General features: G+C 45.8%; 1 protein-coding gene across 1 annotated transcript in view; it reads left to right on the top strand.

The window, feature by feature from the left end:
• LOC135807353 (uncharacterized) overlaps positions 1-18,813 on the top strand; it is a 53,432-nt gene that overhangs the window by 14,054 nt on the left and 20,565 nt on the right. The window contains exons 5-13 of the mRNA XM_065321238.1: positions 313-539; positions 4,882-5,088; positions 6,863-7,939; positions 8,574-8,778; positions 9,106-9,166; positions 13,152-13,228; positions 13,467-13,565; positions 17,391-17,474; positions 18,157-18,220. Coding sequence (XP_065177310.1) covers positions 313-539; positions 4,882-5,088; positions 6,863-7,939; positions 8,574-8,778; positions 9,106-9,166; positions 13,152-13,228; positions 13,467-13,565; positions 17,391-17,474; positions 18,157-18,220 — 2,101 coding nt within the window. The remainder of the gene's footprint in view (positions 1-312; positions 540-4,881; positions 5,089-6,862; positions 7,940-8,573; positions 8,779-9,105; positions 9,167-13,151; positions 13,229-13,466; positions 13,566-17,390; positions 17,475-18,156; positions 18,221-18,813) is intronic.

Here is an 18,813-nt window from a genome sequence, read left to right as displayed (position 1 = left end):
TCCAGTAGATTACCAAGGTTCTCAGCCCGAGACCGAACACATGGAGATCAGGCATGGTTCCATCCTCACTCACGAGATATATCTTCGAGGCCGCTCATAACACCCTAGTACGTACTATCGGTCGCCCATTCATTTGAAGTAGCATTAGCACAATTGCTTTAAAATACTCTTTTGACCAATTTTTTAGCTGCATACTATGATATTGCGGAGAGTGTGTTGCTTAAAATCACCTTTCCTCAAATCTTCTCACCACAAATATATATATTATTATTTTTTGTTTGCGTTTCCCATCTCTTGTTGTTGCAAATACAGACCAGCCGTTCAATGTCATGATCATTGCGACCTTTCTCGACGAGATCAAGAGAGAGGAACATAGAGAACTTGCTGCAAAGCTTGCCACAAGCTATAGTATTGTCGAGAAGGAGTTTGGTGATAAACTCCACTTTCGAGGACGCTTTGCTATCAATGCCACCGTCAATGACGCAAGCTTCGACCACCTGAGAGTAAGACTTTCTGAGGTCTGCAGAGATATTCTGAGCGTAAGTAAAACTGAAAACCAGATTTCAATTAACACTAGTGAAGAAACTAGGGGATAGTAAAGGGATCAGGAAAGATAAAGTGTGATAGAGAAAGGCAAAGATGGAAAGATGGAGAGAAAGAGGGAGAGGGATAAAGAGATAGATAATGAGAACGAGAAAGGGAAAGAGAAAAGAGCAAGAGAGAAGAGAATGAAAGAAAGAGAGGCAAAAAGAGACGAAGAGAAAGATGGAGAGAAAGAGTTAGGGAGACAGAGAGTGAGAGTGGGAGTTAAAGAGAGACAGAGATAGAACTGCAATGCACACCAGTGCATTAGACAGAGTTTATAATCATTTGTGATGATCCGCACTTGCACCTCTCCCGTGAATTGTGGATTTGGTTATGAAAGATCTATTCAAACTGGAAAGCAACCTTATACGATGTTCCAAGAATGACCTTCACAAAATAATGTTTGCATAGAAAGTGGCAAGCTGCAGGGATAGTGCCTGGATCATGGCCTGACACGAGGGAAAATATGGATCAGCGATTTTTGGTCCAAGACCTCGTGGCTGTGAGTCTGATCTACTCAGCCACCAGGGCAAGGTCCTGGGGGTCTTGGGATTTTTTCACTTTTTAGGCAGTTCACTTCCCCGACTCATCCTTTGAATTATCCAATTATCCATGAGCACTCGGCCGAAGGCCAGAGATAGGCACCCACTGAGCTAGCATCCAGCAGCCAAAGGTTGGGCCATGCATCATAATAATTATGGATATTAAAATGATGGTAGGTAAACAACAGAAAGAAACACGCAACAGTTTTCTAAATATCGGTCATAGGAAACACGAGAAGGTTTGGAGGAAAATAGGACCGAAAGAACTCCACCACCCACCCCAGAACATAACAAAGCAAGGACCTTATGCAGTATAGCTGCTGAGCCAAAGAGAGCATTCTTTTGCAATTCAGACACAGAACAGTAGCTGGTGATACCGATGGTGTCAAGGTATCCTGGCAACTGATAGGAAACGTGCCCAAAGTCCCAACTACTACAGGAACAATCTGAGTCTCAACTTGCCATAGCTTGCCATAGCATATAACTTGCCATAACTGCAATACATAGGTTGTGACATGATCATATGACGTCGCTGCGCCACGAGCGGTATGAAGCAAGTACGGAGCTGGCAAAGTATGTCTGGAGCCTAAAACGCCAGAACAAGGCCTATGAGATTGGCTGGTCTATCAAGGAACGTGCACAGGCGTACACCAATGTCACCAAGCGTTGCAACCTATGTATCGCAGAGAAATATCACATCAGCATATCCGATCGCAGCACCTCCCTCAACAAGCGAACGGAGCTCGTATCAAAGTGCAGGCACTCTGCCAAGTTCCTGCTTGGTGGGTACGGAGTCACGTGACTTGCAGCTACATGACGCGCGACAGCCATTTGCACCCGTCTGCAGCCCTTCTAATTATGGGTGTGGTATCTTGCATATAGCCTCGCTTGACGTCGCGTCATCACGGTCATTTCTTTTCATGTTCCTCGCCCATTCTAAGCACCTATAGCCATCACAGCGCGTGGAAATTTCCATCTTGCACCTGTTTTGTTGGCGCATTGAAGAGCAAGTATCTCCCCTCCTCCAACTTATTTTTTATTGCGCTTACCAAAGTGTGTGGCATCTTGCATCTGCACGATTGTGATTACAGGCAAGCCACATTATCATTATCATCCTTTCACACAGCCTTGCTTGCCTTCCTGCCATATCATATTTCTTTTCTCACTCACGGACCATGTGAGTTTGGCACATTTTCCATCCAGGACTTTTTGCACCCACCAGACCTCAAACCTTCACAGATTCCTTCCTATGCTAGTGGATAAATACCATACTAGCTGTGCATCACTGTAATCAGTTGTCTGAAGATTGCTATATGGCATGAAACTTTAAGTTACGACAATCAAGACGCGTGGTTTTTCTGTGACTCGTGAATATACATATTATATGTCTGGCGTAATCGCGTGAATCACAATAATCAGTCCTGTTAGGTGGGGCTGGCTCCAAGCCATGCCTGTCGATCCGCTGCCATTGTGTGGACTGTGTCAGCATCTAGCGGCTGGTGGAGGGTAAGTCCATGCCATGATGACAATTCCGTCTGCAAGACCGTTGCCAAAATTGTCTTAGGTCGACGCCTGAAACGTTTAGTGCCATGGTCGTTGGCCAAGCGGAGATATATTATATCCACTGCCAGCTGATGAGGAGCAATTGGGGCCACACGAAAGATATGGCCAGTTAGACTGTAGCGCTGCCTTGTGATCATCTCGCTGATGGGCGCAGCTCTGCACCACTTGTAAAGAGTGTCATTCCTGGTTTTATTTTGGATATCGCATATCGATGATGCTCCTTAGCTGGGTCCTGGGGAACAAATCCATTCGCACGAGCTCCGACATCAGTAGACCCCAAGTGTTGCAGTTGTAGGTAGGAACAGGGATGACGTAGGCGTTGTAGAGCCTCAGCCGAAGACCTTCCCTGATCTGGCATATCTGGTTCCAGATCTTGAGGAGTGAGCTGAAGGCGGCGGGGGCCAGTTGACGCCTCCGAGTAGCATTTTCGGCATCACCCACGAGGGAGCCTAGTTTGCGGACAGTACGCCATGTTTCTTGGTTCCTATTGGGAAATCGGACGACGGTGGTATGTTCTGTTTTTGAGTGATTCGCGTTCAGGTTCCATCTCAAACAAGAGCAATCATTAAAGCCAGATGATCTTTAGAATAAGGTCCCGTACATTCGCAGCATCCCGGATCGTGTACATACTTCTATACACACAACTTGACAGGTTTTTGTACATAGAACACTTTCATTCAGAAGGCGAAGCACCTACGAGTTTTCACACCTCGTTCGAGTGCATGCAGCGCAGCTGCCATGGTCATGCCAATGACTGCATGTGCTTGCTTCTGATCAAACTTCATTGTTTTCTAGCCTATTGCCGTCAAGCTTGACAGTCAGGACAGCCACTTGTGGTCTCTGTATATGCAGGTCAGATATGGCACTTGGTACACTAATAGTCGGTCGCAGGTCACGCAACGTTCCCAGAACAATTTCTATGTAGAACTGTCGGTGCATGGAACAACAGCCTCTAAAAATCAGGTGGTCACTAATAGCAGAGGTCCGTTAACCTAGGTTTGACTGTAGTGGTGTTTTATTGTTCATCTATTGTTCATGGCATAATGCCTTTTGTTTGATCTCATATGCGGGAAACTCGCAGCTGCAACAACATTCTATTTCACCATACTTTTATGAAAGCTCTTCCCTTTTCAGGAGGATAATACACTTCCCCCATTACACAAAACTTTGTGTTTATTGTCTTCTTTTCATGTTCTCTTTTGTGGGCAATAGACAAACATTTCAGTGATTTATCCCCTGCATAGGGTAGGTGCAGTGTCGACTATTGTTCTGACAGACTTTTGAACCTCCGAAAAGGGTGGAGTTCTTTCGAAAATTGGCACCAGAACACAACCCCAGCCAGGCCCAGCCGACACCGAAGTGCGAAGATGAGAAACAGTTGAAAAGATGAGCGAAGAAGCCGGCCAGCCACTGCATGCCGTACCAGCACGATGGTGCGCGTCCACACACAGCCAAAATCAATGCAGGTGTGTTAGCAGCGCAGGGGAAAGCAAAAGAGTTTGACATTCGGGTTGCCATTCAGCCGGCTCAAAGTCCCAATCTCAACTTCCACGACTTGGTATTCTTCCACAGCCTGCAGGCAGACTGGTCACTTGTGACGAAGGAAACCAGAAAGAAGCTTCTGCAAGCTGTGGAAACATGTTGGCATGAATACCCTGTTGCCAAGATGAGGAGCGTTTGGCTGTGTCTGTAGGCCTCTTTCCATCACGGCATTCTGGAGAGTGGCAGAGACAACAACTACGAGTGCCACTGTGGAGGGCGTCAAGCTCACAGTTCTGGCAAAGAACTGGCGATCTCCATGATTAATTAGTCTCTTGGCAACTTGTAAAGGCTGCGGAACAAAAAACGAATGTCAGCGAGGATGCAGACTCGATGTCATCATGGAATGAGTCGTCATCAGATTCAGACGAAGAGTGAAGCTGGACTGCTTTGAAACGATCTGTGTGACATCTGTAAATAACTAATCTCTCATATGCTGCTGTGTTTTCCACTTTTCAAAGTGTGTTTGTAGCCATAGAATGCTTTAGACTGAACTGTAAATATGCAATGAAGTTTTGCTTACGGAGGAAGTACGTCATTAGTGGATTGGGTTCGTTCTCAGTGACGTATACATGCGTCATTAACGATAAAATGGTTAATCACGTTTGTGAACAGAGAGTACTTTACCCAATGTGTTGATGTGCATGTTCAGAAATCTCGCCAGCAACCCAAAGTGCTCGGGCAGGCAGAGAAAATACTGCCACAACTGCATGACAACATCCGAGAGCCATTCTCAACAAGTCGGGAGTTCTCGCGACAGCTTTGTGCTGCTAGCCACGTAGAGTATAATGACGATGAAGACAGCATCAACGCCGAACAAATCCGTCGATATCGCAAGATCCTCAATGCGTATGGCCTGGTATGTACATAATCTGCAGATAGAGTAATTTCAATTTACTTGCAGTAGATGTATTTCATGTTATGATGTATAAGAGTTGGTGGACAAGCCGTTGATTATTCACGCTCATTGTGATATCAAAAAAGTATTCTTTCTTGACCAAAGAGTGGTATATTTGATAACATTTAATAACGATAGAAATATTTACGATACTTCTCCAGACGTTTCGTTGTTCTGAACAACATCGTCAGTGGATGCATTCTTTATCCACTGACGATGTCGTTCAGAACAACGAAACGTCTGGAGAAGTATCGGAAATATTTCTATCGTTATTAAATGTTATCAAATATACCACTCTTTGGTCTAGAAAGAATACTTTTTGATGTTATGATGTATGTCATGTATGTCATGTACATCTCTAACGGGTCGTCGCAAAAGTGCTTTATCGTCCTTGAAACAAACATCGCTCATTTCTTACTCGGACCCCTCCACTCCCTATGAAACGAACGCAGCTTGCTATGCTGGACAACGAAAATCGCATGCATATATAATGTAGTCATGTACATATGTATAGTATCGGTCGACTTGTGATTTTTTCCCGATTTATTGAAAACTGGCACCCTACCTTTTTGGTGTCTCTCTCACATAGTTGTAGATATCGTGAAAACAACAGTACATCCGGCATGGTGTGACCCGTGCAATTACTCCTTGCCACATTTGAGGGCATAAAAGCCCAAGAACAGGGAAATAGAAATTCAGCCAGGTTTACAAAATTGGACAGGTATGGCATGGCAAAATATGTGGAGAAGCAAATCCCAAACCCAGAATGAGATTCTTGAGATTTTAAGTGGGTTTTTGAACCTCGATTCGGTCCAGATCGAACTTTCAAAAACCAGCGGGACAGTTTCCGATGAATTGACTGTAGTGTCGGTCGACTCGCGATTATTGCCCCCCCCCCCCCCCCCACCCCTCCAACGAATGATGCTCGTCTCAGGGACAACAAGAAAACTTTTTCAACGACCCCTAAACTGGATTTCTTCGTATTCGTTGGTTTGAGGGAAAGATGCAACCGGTTTGATTTGTCCCTACTTCTTTTAAAGCCCTTATCTAGAACATTGCGATGCCCATTCTGCCATTAGCTGTAGTTTATGATCTATTATTCAGTGGTAGACCAGCTATACACCGATACTAGTAGGTGTAAGGCTGCTGGAAACTTCAAGGTGAAGTGAAAATTGTGGGACAGGTTTAGTGTGTTGCTGTGCACAATATGGCTAGCTGGGGCTTGACAGGGGACATCACCTACAGATTGCTGGCTTTAGGCTGATAAAGAAATGATTGACAACGGGTGCATTGTGCTTTGCACCTTTGATGGATTGATCTTCAACAGTGAGTTTCTATGAGGATGTGCTGCATAGTCCTGCTTTGGCTGGCACCAGAGGGTTGTATTTGTGTCCATGAGAGGAAAAAACATTGATTTCCGCGCAACTCAAGCCAGGGCATCTGTACCCGTTTCCCTTACATTCATTTCTTTAAAACTAAGGAGGGTTCATTTAACAGTTTCTCATTGCCACTCAATGTGGGGTCAGGCGAAGTGTGCTGTCATGACGCGTCGAGGATTGGCTGGTTGACTTGCTTTGTTTTGTATTATTTTGGAGGTATTTGGCCTTTTTAATATCCTGTCTGCGCATGCGTGTGGAATGTGTGTGCATCCATGTTTGGGCATATATCGTGGGTCGGCTTACAACTATGTGTGTTGCTGTGTGTATGGGTTTGCATGTCGTGTTTTTGTTTCTAGATTGTTTCTTTCTCATCACCTGGGCTGCACGACATCATTGTCAACCGACCCAACTGGTTGCTCTCCACGGTCATTGGTCTCATTTTCGCACAACCTGGGTTAGACGATGAAGATATGCTCCACTTCAGAGATGGTGTTGCAAAGGTCCAGGAAGTCCTGGCCAAGCTTAACCGCTGCGAGGGAGCAGAAGGTCAGGGCCCTCTGCTGCTGCTGATGGTAATCAAGCTAGGTATGTTGCTGCAGGAGAAAGGAAGGATCCTGGCACCCGGCCGTCTTCCGACCGCTGACAACTGCCTCGGCCCACTGGCCAAAAAAGATTCATCACCTCGGTCGGCGTGCGCAGGAGTCTCTTTCACGACTCAGCACTGCTTCTCCACTGCTCTAGTTATCAGGCTACAGACAGAGCTGTACGCCTATTTCCGCGAGCTTCACGGCATTCCTGCTGAGCTCTGGAAGAATCTGGTGGTAGTGACTCCAGTCCATTCCACAGCAAGTGGTTGCATCTCCGTCACGCACAGCCTGCGCCAAGCTGTCGCTGTTGTCCATGCGCCTGTTAAAGATACGCTAGATGGCTATTGTCTGCTGGCTCTGTTGCGCAAGGTGTTTGTTGAGCTAGCAGCGAAGTATAGTCCGGGCACTAATTACTCCACGAGCATCCTCAGCTCTGCTTCCATTCGTCAGCACCTCCACAAGCCAAGCGACAAGTTTGATTTTGCTGTGTACGATGCAGAGCAAGTCCGATCCTCCGTAGCAACACAGTGTATTCTCTCCACTAGCCACCGTTACGTTGATCGTGCCCCGCTTCTTCTCGAATGGCCGGTCAACCATGCTTCACTGCTCTCTGCACAGTCCTTTGAGTCCGTCCGAAAAAGCCTTGGTGAGTCCGACCTGCCTGCACTAGCCACCTGCCTGGGCCTTACATCATCAGCTTCATCATGTGCAGCAGCATTGGTCCACAGCTGGGCAATTACCGGCTACCATCACACCTCGACCAAGCTTCACCAGCTGCTAATGAAATCACCGAACGCCCAGCGCTTTGCAAAGATCTGCAAGGTGCTACGGCAGCATGAAGAACTGGTGAGTGTGATCGCCTGTTGCGTACGCCCCTCTCTCTCAGTCTCTCTCTCAGTCTCCCTCAGTCTCTCTCTCTCTCTCTCTCTCTCTCTCTCTCTCTCTCGGTCTCTCTCTCTCTCTCCCTCCCTCCCTCCCTCCCTCCCTCCCTCCCTCCCTCCCTCTCCTCTCTCTCTCTCTCTCTCTCTCTCTCTCTCTCTCTCTCTCTCTCTCTCTCTCTCTCTCTCTCTCTCTCTCTCTCTCTCTCTCTCTCTCTCTCTCTCTCTCTCTCTCTCTCTCTCTCTCTCTCTCTCTCTCTCTCTCTCTCTCTCTCTCTCTCTCTCTCTCTCTCTCTCTCTCTCTCTCTCTCTCTCTCTCTCTCTCTCTCTCTCTCTCTCGGTCTCTCTGTATCCCCCCCCCCGTCTCAGTCTCTGTCTGACTGTGTCTCTGTTGAAGTATGCAAGTTGTTTTACAATTTTACTAACAAAATATCTATCACTTACCATTACACATTTCACAATGCATTCTCGGTCGTGTTCTGGCCGTGTGCCTCTCGTTGATTTGATTCTCAGTGGTATGGATGATATGGACACTAGCTGATGTTGATGTCAGGGCAATGTTTGTCGCTTTTTTGTAATATTTGTTACTCTCCGCAATGCAGCTGGCCACCGATTTCCCGGACATATTCCGGAAGCGTCGGGTGCAAGCCGTCCAGCCGGTCTCCACCGGAGCTACTGCATCCACTGTTCAATCAGACTCTGCTGCATCCACTGTTCAATCAGACTCTGTAGACAGTGTTCCTTCGAGCAGCCAGACACACTCTGATCACGCCAGTCAGTCCACTGCTGCTCGCCAAGATGATGCTGGTAAAGCTGAATGTGCTAAATACACCATGTGTGCTCCTTGTATCCTAGTGCTAGAATACTTGCGTGCAAATGTGTACTTCACACTATCTTGCAACACAACTTGATCTATGGGCTTGCTCAGGTCACAAAGAAAACTTCTGTTTGCATGGGATTCTATACGAAAAAAAGAATATTTTTCTCTGTCGATAATGAACACATGACTGGTTGGGTATGTGTGTTATGCTAACCTTTATGATTTGATACCCATTCCTATAATCAAATATTTGTGACAGAGACATGGATAGTTTTTAAATTATGCTTTCTGTTCATTCCTGTTGAATGTATCAGGCCATGCTGAGCATCATGCTGTTCATGGAAGCGGTGGGATTTTCCTACGCACTTCACCACTGTAAGTTCTACTCACGAATTGCTCAACAATGAAGTATAGAACGGTTCAACCATTGAATCAGTCCTAGGTAAAGTTCAGTGAAACTCATGCATTGCTCTACAATGAAGTATAGAACCGTTGAATCCGGCAGTCCTAGGTAAAGTTCAGTGAAATGTACTGCACCATTTCGAACATAATGAGTCAGGCCGGCCCGGTGAGTGAGTTCTCAGACCATGATTGTGCAATAACAGGTATATGTATCATGATCAAGTCCTGACTTGAAGAGGATTGCTTCAACTGTGCTGTACACCACAGTGAGTTGGGAACACGAGGTGTGGAAAACAGGTCAACATTAAAGCAGAAATTGGGTTTTCACCTTTGCCCATAATCTGTAATTGGTGAATCTGAGTTTTCCTCTCCATCCGTAAAGAAGCGGCATCTGACACCTTTCATGTTGTATTTTCATGTGGTCTTTTCATGTGGTATTTTCATGTGGCGGCGTCATCCCTAGAAACCAGAAAGGTCTTATTGAGCTGTGTAGTTCCCAGATCTTTTTTAAAACACATTTCCCTATTTGAAGTACATAATCACAAGAAAGTAAAGATCGCAGATGCGCAACACAACCGGCTATTTATTGTGTTGAGAAACACAACCAGTTTAGGAAGTTTCGCTTGTACAAGGCCACCACCATGCCTGAGATATCAGGGTAGCAGATGCAGCACGTGACGGTGAGGGTGACTTAGTAAGTATCAAAAGCAATGCCTGACAAGGTGTGAGCCTCGTTAGCTGCATCTATGTTACCCCCACTACGAATACAGTGTAGTGAGTAGCCAGTTGACCGTGGTTGTCAGAGCAGTTAACTGCATGTAAAGTGCTTCACGTTTGCATCACAGCATTTGTTAGCAGAGTACACTCTCACTGGTGTCAGCACTGGTCTTGAACTCAGAACCTTGCGATTCGCAGGCAAGCCCACAACCAATCAGCCAAAGTGCTGGTCAGTAGGCAGTGGCAATAATTTCCCTACACTGCTCGCTTAATGACATGTTTTGGAAATAAACACTTCAGCATATTGTGGTGAGTGCATGAACGGGTGTACAGCCTAAAGCCTAGTGTCGGGTAAAATGTGTGAAGAGAACTGCGGGCAGTAGTGTAGGCAGTAGTGTAGGCAGTAGTGCAGGCAGTAGTGTAAGCAGTAGTGTAGGCAGTAGTGCAGGCAGTAGTGTAGGCAGTAGTGTAGGCAGTAGTGTAGGCAGTAGTGTAGGCAGTAGTGTAGGCAGTAGTGCAGGCAGTAGTGTAGGCAGTAGTGTAGGCAGTAGGGTAGGCAGTAGTGCAGGCAGTAGTGTAGGCAGTAGTGTAGGCAGTAGTACAGCAGGGCCGTAGCAGGCGGTCCGGCAGGTCCGGCAGCTGCCGGACCAATGTTCGGCAAAAAAAAAAAAAAAAAGCGGGAGCTCACACATATATGTGCGCAGCTCAGGATGTCCACCCATGATGATGTGTGCAATAAGTAGAGGTAGTACATGGTATCAAGTGTATAAACCGGGAGGGTGGGGGTTACATACTCTTGATGTCATGTACATGTACCATGGCAGGAGGAATGGCAGGAGGTCACAGCACAGGACAACACCCACGTAGATCTACATGCACAGACTTGCTATAAATTACTGGTATACGTGTGACGGTATCTTGTAACATGTAAGTCACATGCTTTTTCAGTGCATTGTGAACTGCTACTGACTATGTACAGTGCTGCCAAACCGTCCGATTTTTGAAGGCTCTTCCGAAAACCGGTCCGAAAAGGGAAACGTCCGAAAAGCAGCCAAAATGTCGGAGATCATTACTTTCCTATGCAGAAGTCCTGTACTTTCACTTTTCAGCGCAACTGAAGGCACACATCACTGTACATTTGCTTCTAAAATGACTAGCGCTTGGCTGTGGAAGTGCAAAGTAACATGCCTGGATCAGGCTGGATGGCATGTACACTGACAGTCTGTACAGAGTCCGTGTGCGACCACACTCATCATTACAAAATTCATGACAACTCTGGGGTTACCATGGCAACGGAGCGATTTTTCATGGTGTTTTAGGCGATATTTTGAATTATCTGTAAAAAATTTGCCGAGGAGAAAAATTCGCACCATGTGGCCAGCCTTGGTGGTGAAGGGTGTCCGATTTTGGGCGAAAATTATTTGGCAGCACTGTATGTACTACATCTGATCATTTCTGACGATAATATTTCACCACTGGCTTGTGCCAAGTAAGTTGTGGATGTGCCCACTTCCTGTGCCCACTTCCTGCACTTCTTTGCAAGTTGACATGATCGTGACATGTACATGTATATGCCTTGGAGTACTGGACAGTCATGTCTGAATGTTCCTACTCTGTACTTCCTGAAATGCATGGATTCTTTTCTTCCCCCCAATTCTAGATCCGCTTTGTACCAAAGATATTCTATTGCAATGTCCTTTCTCCTCCTCCAAAGATCCATTTAGTACTTGTATCACATGCATTTAGATACTGTTGCTATGCCTTCATAGGCTTCAATAAGTTCTGTTTGGACGGACACAACATGCTGATGCCCTTTTTCCTGACTCATGCAGAAGATCCTTCTTCCTTTTCTCGCCATATGTCACTCTGCATGGTCACGATTACACATACACGCACAATTATGTACCGTGATGATTTTGTACATGGACCGGCATATGTGTGAGTGTGGGCTTGGGGGGGGGGGGGGAGGCATCGAGGTCGGATCTTGCCGGACCAACCAAAATGGGGCTGCTACGGGCCTGTACAGGCAGTAGTGTAGGCAGTAGTGTAGGCAGTAGTGTAGGCAGTAGTGTAGGCAGTAGTGCATTCAGACGTGTAGGCAGGATTGAGGAGTGTGGGCAGTAGTGCAGGCAGGACTGAGGAGGGCAGGCAGAAGTGTGATCAGGGGTGTGATCAGGATTGTGGGTAGGAGTGCGGGCAAGTGTGCAGGAGTGCGGACAGGACTCAGGAGTGTGTGTGTGTGGGGGGGGGGAGGAGTGCCGGCAGGAGTGTGGGCAGGAGTGTGATCAAGAATGCGAGTAGAGAATTGAGGGGAGGAGTATGAGCATGTTCAGAAATGCTGGCAGGTGTGTGGGCAGGAGTGTGATCAGGAATGCGCGCAGAGAAGTGTGGGCGGGGACTGTGGGCAGAGAAGTGTGGGCAGGGGACTGTGGGCAGAGAAGTGTGGGCAAAGTGTGCGGACAGGAGTGTGGGCAGGTGTTTGGGCATTGTCAAGAGTGTGAGCAGGAATGCGCGCAGGAGTGCGGCCAGGAATATGGGCATCTACATGTGTGCGCATGTATTGATTTATGTCATCATATGACATATGGTCAGTATATTGCATGTTTTTTTGTTTTGAACGTTTGTATGTATGTGTGTGTGTGTGTGTGTGTGTGTGTGTGTGTGTGTGTGTGTGTGTGTGTCCCATACAGTGCAGTGGTATGTGCAGTCGATTTCCAATCGAGAGGTTGCGGGTTCAATTCCCGACGATTATGGTCTCACACGTCGTTCTTCTCTTTCTCGGACTCTTCCTGACTTTTCTTTCATTCTCCTGGGTGGTTACCTACAGTCAGTGTATGCCGGAGTATGTGGTGTGGTGTGTGTAGAAAAAATGGAAAAATGAAAAATAGGGATTCACTGGCCAGAAAAAGTCACTTCTAAACAGCTGTGTGATGGATACCGGGCTAAGAAGTAGTGGCAGTCAATTCATCAGCCTTGCAAGCTGTTGAATGATGAAATCCCAGCACAAGTTGCTATGTCTAACGTAGATGTTCGCTATCATCGCTTCCGTGATGGGCATGTCTGAGTTCTGAGGTGTGTACATGTGTGTGTGTGTGTGTGTGTGTGTGTGTGTACATGTGTGTGTGTGTGTGTGGGGGGTGCATATGTGTGTGTGTGTGTGTGTGTGTGTGTGTGTATGGGTGTGTGTGGGTGTGCGTGTGTGTGTGTGTGTGTGTGTGTGCGTGTGTGTGTGTGTCTTCAGCCATGGCATGTGGTCAACGGACGAACGCATTGCAAACATGCATGAGGAAGATGAAGCGAAGCTCTCTGAACAAACAGGTGCGTTATTCCTTTTAAAATAGGACTTCTCTCTTTATCCTGTTCTCATCTATCTGGGCTCAACTGCCCTTCAATTTGTGTGCAGCACTCTTGGAATGGGTGTGTCCACTCAAATTCCTTTCCATGTATTATCGATGTTGTGCAATTCCATTTTTATTTGTTTCTGGACATGTAGTTGTGTGTAGTTGTATGTTCATGTGTCATCTGTGCCTTCTGTATTTTGCTGCTTTTGCAACAGACGATCCCAATGAGTTTGACCTGGATAGTTTTGTGTGTGACCTTCAACCATTGTTGAACAAAGTTGACGCAGATAGAGCGGAGCGCTCTGAACAAACAGGTGCGTTATTCCTTTTAACATAGGACTTCTCTCTTTATCCTGTTCTCATCTATCTGGGCTCAACTGCCCTTCAATTTGTGTGCTGTTACTATTGTTGTCTTAGTCTGTCTGTATGCTATATTCATACGCAAAAATACATACTTTTTGCTCTACATACACTGGCTTATACCTCATTCAATAATCACCCACATGCAATTGGCCATCTACAGAAGTGGTGGATATTGCTAGATATTCACCACTTATATTCACCACTTTTTGATACTAACTATAAAGAGTGCAGTACTTGGTGCTGCGCTTGATTTCTCTTCAGTCAGCGCACCGGAACTGGCGAGTGCCGTAGAAAGTTTCTAAGCTAACTTCCGCAAACAGGACTTTTCTGAGTACAAGAGAAATTCCTTGCTTGCCGCTGGGTGCTGAATCCGCATGTGACCAGGTGGTGAAAAGTTACCAGCCAGCAAGCAAACAAGGTTTTGGACACTCGACATGTCGATGGATTGCGAATCGAGCGTCAAGCAAGGAATTTCGTTTGTACTCAGAAATGTTCTGTTTACAGACGTTGGCGTAGAAATTTTCCAGGGCACACAACAGCTCCGGAGCGCTGCCTGAAAAGAAAATATGGGAGGGCAGAATTGCTTAGATTGCTGTCTATTAACCGACTCCCGAAAATGATGCTCACAGATTGGTCAAATCTTCTCATCAAAACGGGGACGATGATTGATCCCGTAAAGCATGAGCGTGTTCTCCAAGGTGATTGGCTCGAGTGTGTTCTCGAAGGTGATTGGCTCGAGCGTGTTCTCCAAGGTTGTCGCGTCCCGTGCCACATGCACCAGTACGTGTCCACGATCTGTCCTAACAAACTTGAACAAGATTCTGTCAAGAACACGGTCATCGCTCTCCGATTCATGCAAGAACATGCCAGTCGGCAGTGAAGTAACAACGACTTACGTTAGTTCTGCGTACATGTACTTGGTCCGCCCAGTTAAAATTGGCGCTTATCTTCTCACTTGGTTTTTTGGTGTTCTGCCTGTGCCACACGGCATGGAACCACCGATTCACCATCCGAACATGACCATTGACCATTGCATCCGACGACATGGCAGCACAAACCATCACAGAAGTTGCGATCGGTTCGTTTGAGTCTTTTTGACGGAGCTGCCGCCGACGAACACTTCCGTCAGCGCAAGAAAACACTGCAACCTCCGCTCGAGTCCATAAAATAGGTCAGGATGTTCGCATTTCAGAGCGATGGAGAATACAGTTTCTGTCTACTTCCAGCTGTCTGATGGCAAGAATTGTTTGTCCCGGGGAGGTATAGAAAAGCTGAAAAAGCGCTTCGCGAGCTTGAATTTTAGTGCTTGCACAGTACAGCGCCTAGTGAAGGGCTATCACCAGCAAATCGCTGACGAAGAAACTGCAGCTCATGTCGATGTATCCAGTAAGTGAGACCAATCCGGCGGACACACTTTGAAGCTCACAGAGGACAGGGCAAAGGAGCTAATCAAAGGAAACACCAAGTCCTGAGAGAAACACTCGTGCAAAGGACTTTCAGGAAACTAGCCGAAAAGCCTGGTGCACGGCGTTGTAGGTGCAGTACGCACAGGTGCTACATCAAGCGGAAGCTATCACTGCGCTGCATGTAGATCTACAAGCACCAGCGGCTCGCGTGGGCACGGGTGCTGATCAGCAAGTACGACAAGCGCAAGAGGCGATTTGAAAAAAGGACACTGATATGGCGTTGCCTTTTTGTCTCAAACAAAGTCGCCTTATTGCGACGAACGGGGATAACACTTACAGTCAACATGCGGGCAGTCTCACTCAGCTTCTGATGGGAAGGTGACAGGCACGCACTGCCTTTGAGCGTGATTCGAGACGAGGAGAAGTGGAACAAGCTATGAAACGACCCGTGCAGCAGCTGTCCGGATCGTACGTTTTGAGCTCTTCCTCCAGCGACGATAGTGGCGAGGAGGATGTGTAACTTGCTTGAATTTTCGACTGAGTTGCTTACTGACATGTAAATAATCATGTATATAGTGCTTTGTGATCGTGGCTTGCTTCAAATATTCGTATTTCTTTCCTGAGACAAGTGTGAAGATAAGCGCCAATTTTAACTGGGCGGACCAAGTACATGTATGACCAACATGACTCGTTTGTTGAGCTGTAGGGATGATAGGGTGAATATGGAGAGGTATAAGTCTATTAATAATACATATTACATATAGACAGACATACAGACAATAGTAACTGTTTCTGATGATCGCTTAGTGCGTGAAACTCAGAGTTAAAACACTTTCTTTGTCCTCTTATTGTCTGAATCCGCTCTACCTCTCGGTATTGAGCACTCTCTTGGACAGCTTGGAACATCTCTGTTTTACAGACAGACGTATTCATAAATAGGAACAGCACACTAATTGAAGGACAGTTGACCGCAGATAGATGTGAACCGGATAACGAGATAAGGCTAGAAATACTGATTGAGAACAGAATGACTTAAATGGAAAGAAGACAGTATGCACGAGGATTACAAGGACGGGTCACAATGTAGAACAGCGCTGCTAATTGAAGTACGTGGGACGGTCAGATTAATTTCCTGGACCGCGCCAGCTGGTGAAAATCCTCGCGCCAAAGCAGGTAGTAGTGAGGGGAAAACCAGGTGCATGTCCCCAATGGTGATTGTATGGCATCATGGAAGCAGGCAAAGCACATCATAGCAAAAGTTTGAAAAAGCAAGATTGATTTGCACAGAAATGAAGGTTGAGAGGGCAAGGACCCTGATGAGACTCAAACCTGATTGAGTAAGCCAGGAATAGAAACAACGATAAAGAACACATCACATGCCATACTTGCAACCGAAACATATTGCCCGAGGAATATTTCATTGCCCACCTCGCTGCGCTTGCCTGTCCAGAAATTTAATGTCCTTCTTTCGAAAGTGCTTGACTTACGCTGAGTGCATGAGTCAATGCCAATGGTGTGTGACTTATCAGAAGTGTGTTGATTAAACGCGTGTGACTAATCATGAGTAGACAGATCACCAATCTCATTGCATACCTATCCCATATGTGTATGCCTGGTGATGTAAAACAAACTGTATCATCCTGTCTTGAAAATTTGCTGGAGAAAAGAAAAGCATTGCAAGCACCGTGAATGCAAATACCACGCTAGGCACCTAGGTGTAGAAGTGTTGAAGCAATCTCGCTATTGTCAGATACCTAGGTGTAGAAGTGTTGAAGCAATCTTCATATTGTCAGATGTGAAAACTGTGGCTTCATTCATAGCAAAGTCAACCAGAGGGTTCTGGCAGCATGCATTACGAGGTGAATGCACAACTTAAAACCTTGATGTCGATAATGCGCGTTCAACCGATAAAACAAGTCAAGAATTGTATTAGTAAGGCGGACGTTACGAAACAAAAGAAAATAATATGATGAATCTGAATGCAAAATTTCGTAATCAATTTTAATGACACACTTATCAGGGAAAGCTATTATCTCCTCGTTGCTAATATAAAGTTGAATGTGCTCAATACACCATGTGTGCTCCTTGTATGCTAGTGTTAGTTTACTTACTTGTGTGCAAATGTCTACTTCACACTATCTTGCAACACAACTTGATCTATGGGCTTGCTCAGGTCTCAAAGAGAACTTCAGTTTGCATGGGATTCTATACGAAAAAAAGAATTATTTCCCCTGTGGATAATGAACACATGACTGGTTAGATATGTGTGTTATGCTGACCTTTAGGATTTAATACACATTCCTAAAATCGAATATTTCTGCACCGAGACATGGATATTTTTTAAATTCACTTCCTCTACTGTTCAATCAGACTCGGTGGAGAGCGTTCCTTCGAACAGCCAGTCACACTCTGATCAAGCCAGTCAGTCCACTGCTGCTCGGCAAGATGATGCTGGTAAAGTTGAATGTGCTCAATACACCATGTGTGCTCCCTGTATGCTAGTGTTAGTTTACTTGTGTGCAAATGTCTACTTCACACTGTCTTGCAACACAACTTGAGCCTCTAGATCCGAAAAGAGGGCTTTTTCTATTCTTGTATTGTATTGTATTGGTTTATTTGAATTGGGTATCTCAACACTACAATAAGTACAACTTGGGAACATCCGGGCTTATGTCGTTTCACGCAGTACTGAGAAAAATGCATTTTAAAGTTGTGTGTTTTCCGCATAAAGTGATGTATAACTCACTTTTTGAAACACCCATAACTCTGTGAAAGATAACGATGTTAGACCTAGGTGTTTTTACAGAATGATCTGCTGGGATACAGCAATGCCAGGGTATAGATCACTCAAAATGCTCAAAAATGACATAAGCCACCTTTTTGAATTTAGAGGCTCATTTGATCTATGAGCTTGCTCAGGTCTCAAAGAGAACTTCAGTTTGCAGGAGATTCTGTACGAAAAAAGAGTAATTGTCTCTGTGAATAATGAATACATGACAAGTTGGGTGTGTGTTATGCTTACCTTTTATGAAATGAGTTTATAATTTATACCCATTCCTATAATCAAATTTTTCTGCACAGAGACATGGATAGTTTTTAAATTATGTGTTCTGTTCTTTCCTGTTGAATGTATCAGGCCATGCTGAGCATCACGCTGCTGATGGAAGCCGCTGTGGTGTTTTCCTATCCACTTCACCACTGTAAGTTCTACTCATGCATTGCTCTACAATGAAGTATAGAACCGTTGAATCCGGCAGTCCTAGGTAAAGTTCAGTGAAATGTACTGCACCATTTCGAACATAATGAGTCAGGCCGGCCCGGTGAGTGAGTTCTCAGACCATGATTGTGCAATGACAGGTATATGTATCATGATCAAGTCCTGACTTGAAGAGGATTGCTTCAACTGTGCTGTACACCACAGTGAGTTGGGAACACGAGGTGTGGAAAACAGGGCAACATTAATTAACCCTTTGTGTACCAGCCCCATCTCGAACCGTACCATATGGTACGGTTCGCTGCACTCCAATCAAGCGCGCCGTTCCCCGCCGCCGTAGCTCCGATCGACCCGCGGTTTTTTGCGCTTGACAGCTGAGATCCCACTGAAAATTTTGATGTATGATATGGGTAGGTTGCCATTTGAAAGTATGGAGAACGAACGCGTTCAAAAGTATGCTTTTCAGCGCAAACAATTGTCGCTGTTTCGATCGTGTTCTCGCTCAGTTTCTCTGCTTGTAGCGAAGATGTAGCTTGTTCTAGGTCATGTCGACGTCTTCTAGACGTGGTGGACGATTGG

Source organism: Sycon ciliatum, chromosome 1 (assembly GCF_964019385.1).
Source record: "Sycon ciliatum chromosome 1, ocSycCili1.1, whole genome shotgun sequence".
NCBI classification, from domain to species: Eukaryota; Metazoa; Porifera; class Calcarea; order Leucosolenida; family Sycettidae; genus Sycon; species Sycon ciliatum.
This window is presented reverse-complemented; position numbering and strand designations above follow the sequence as displayed.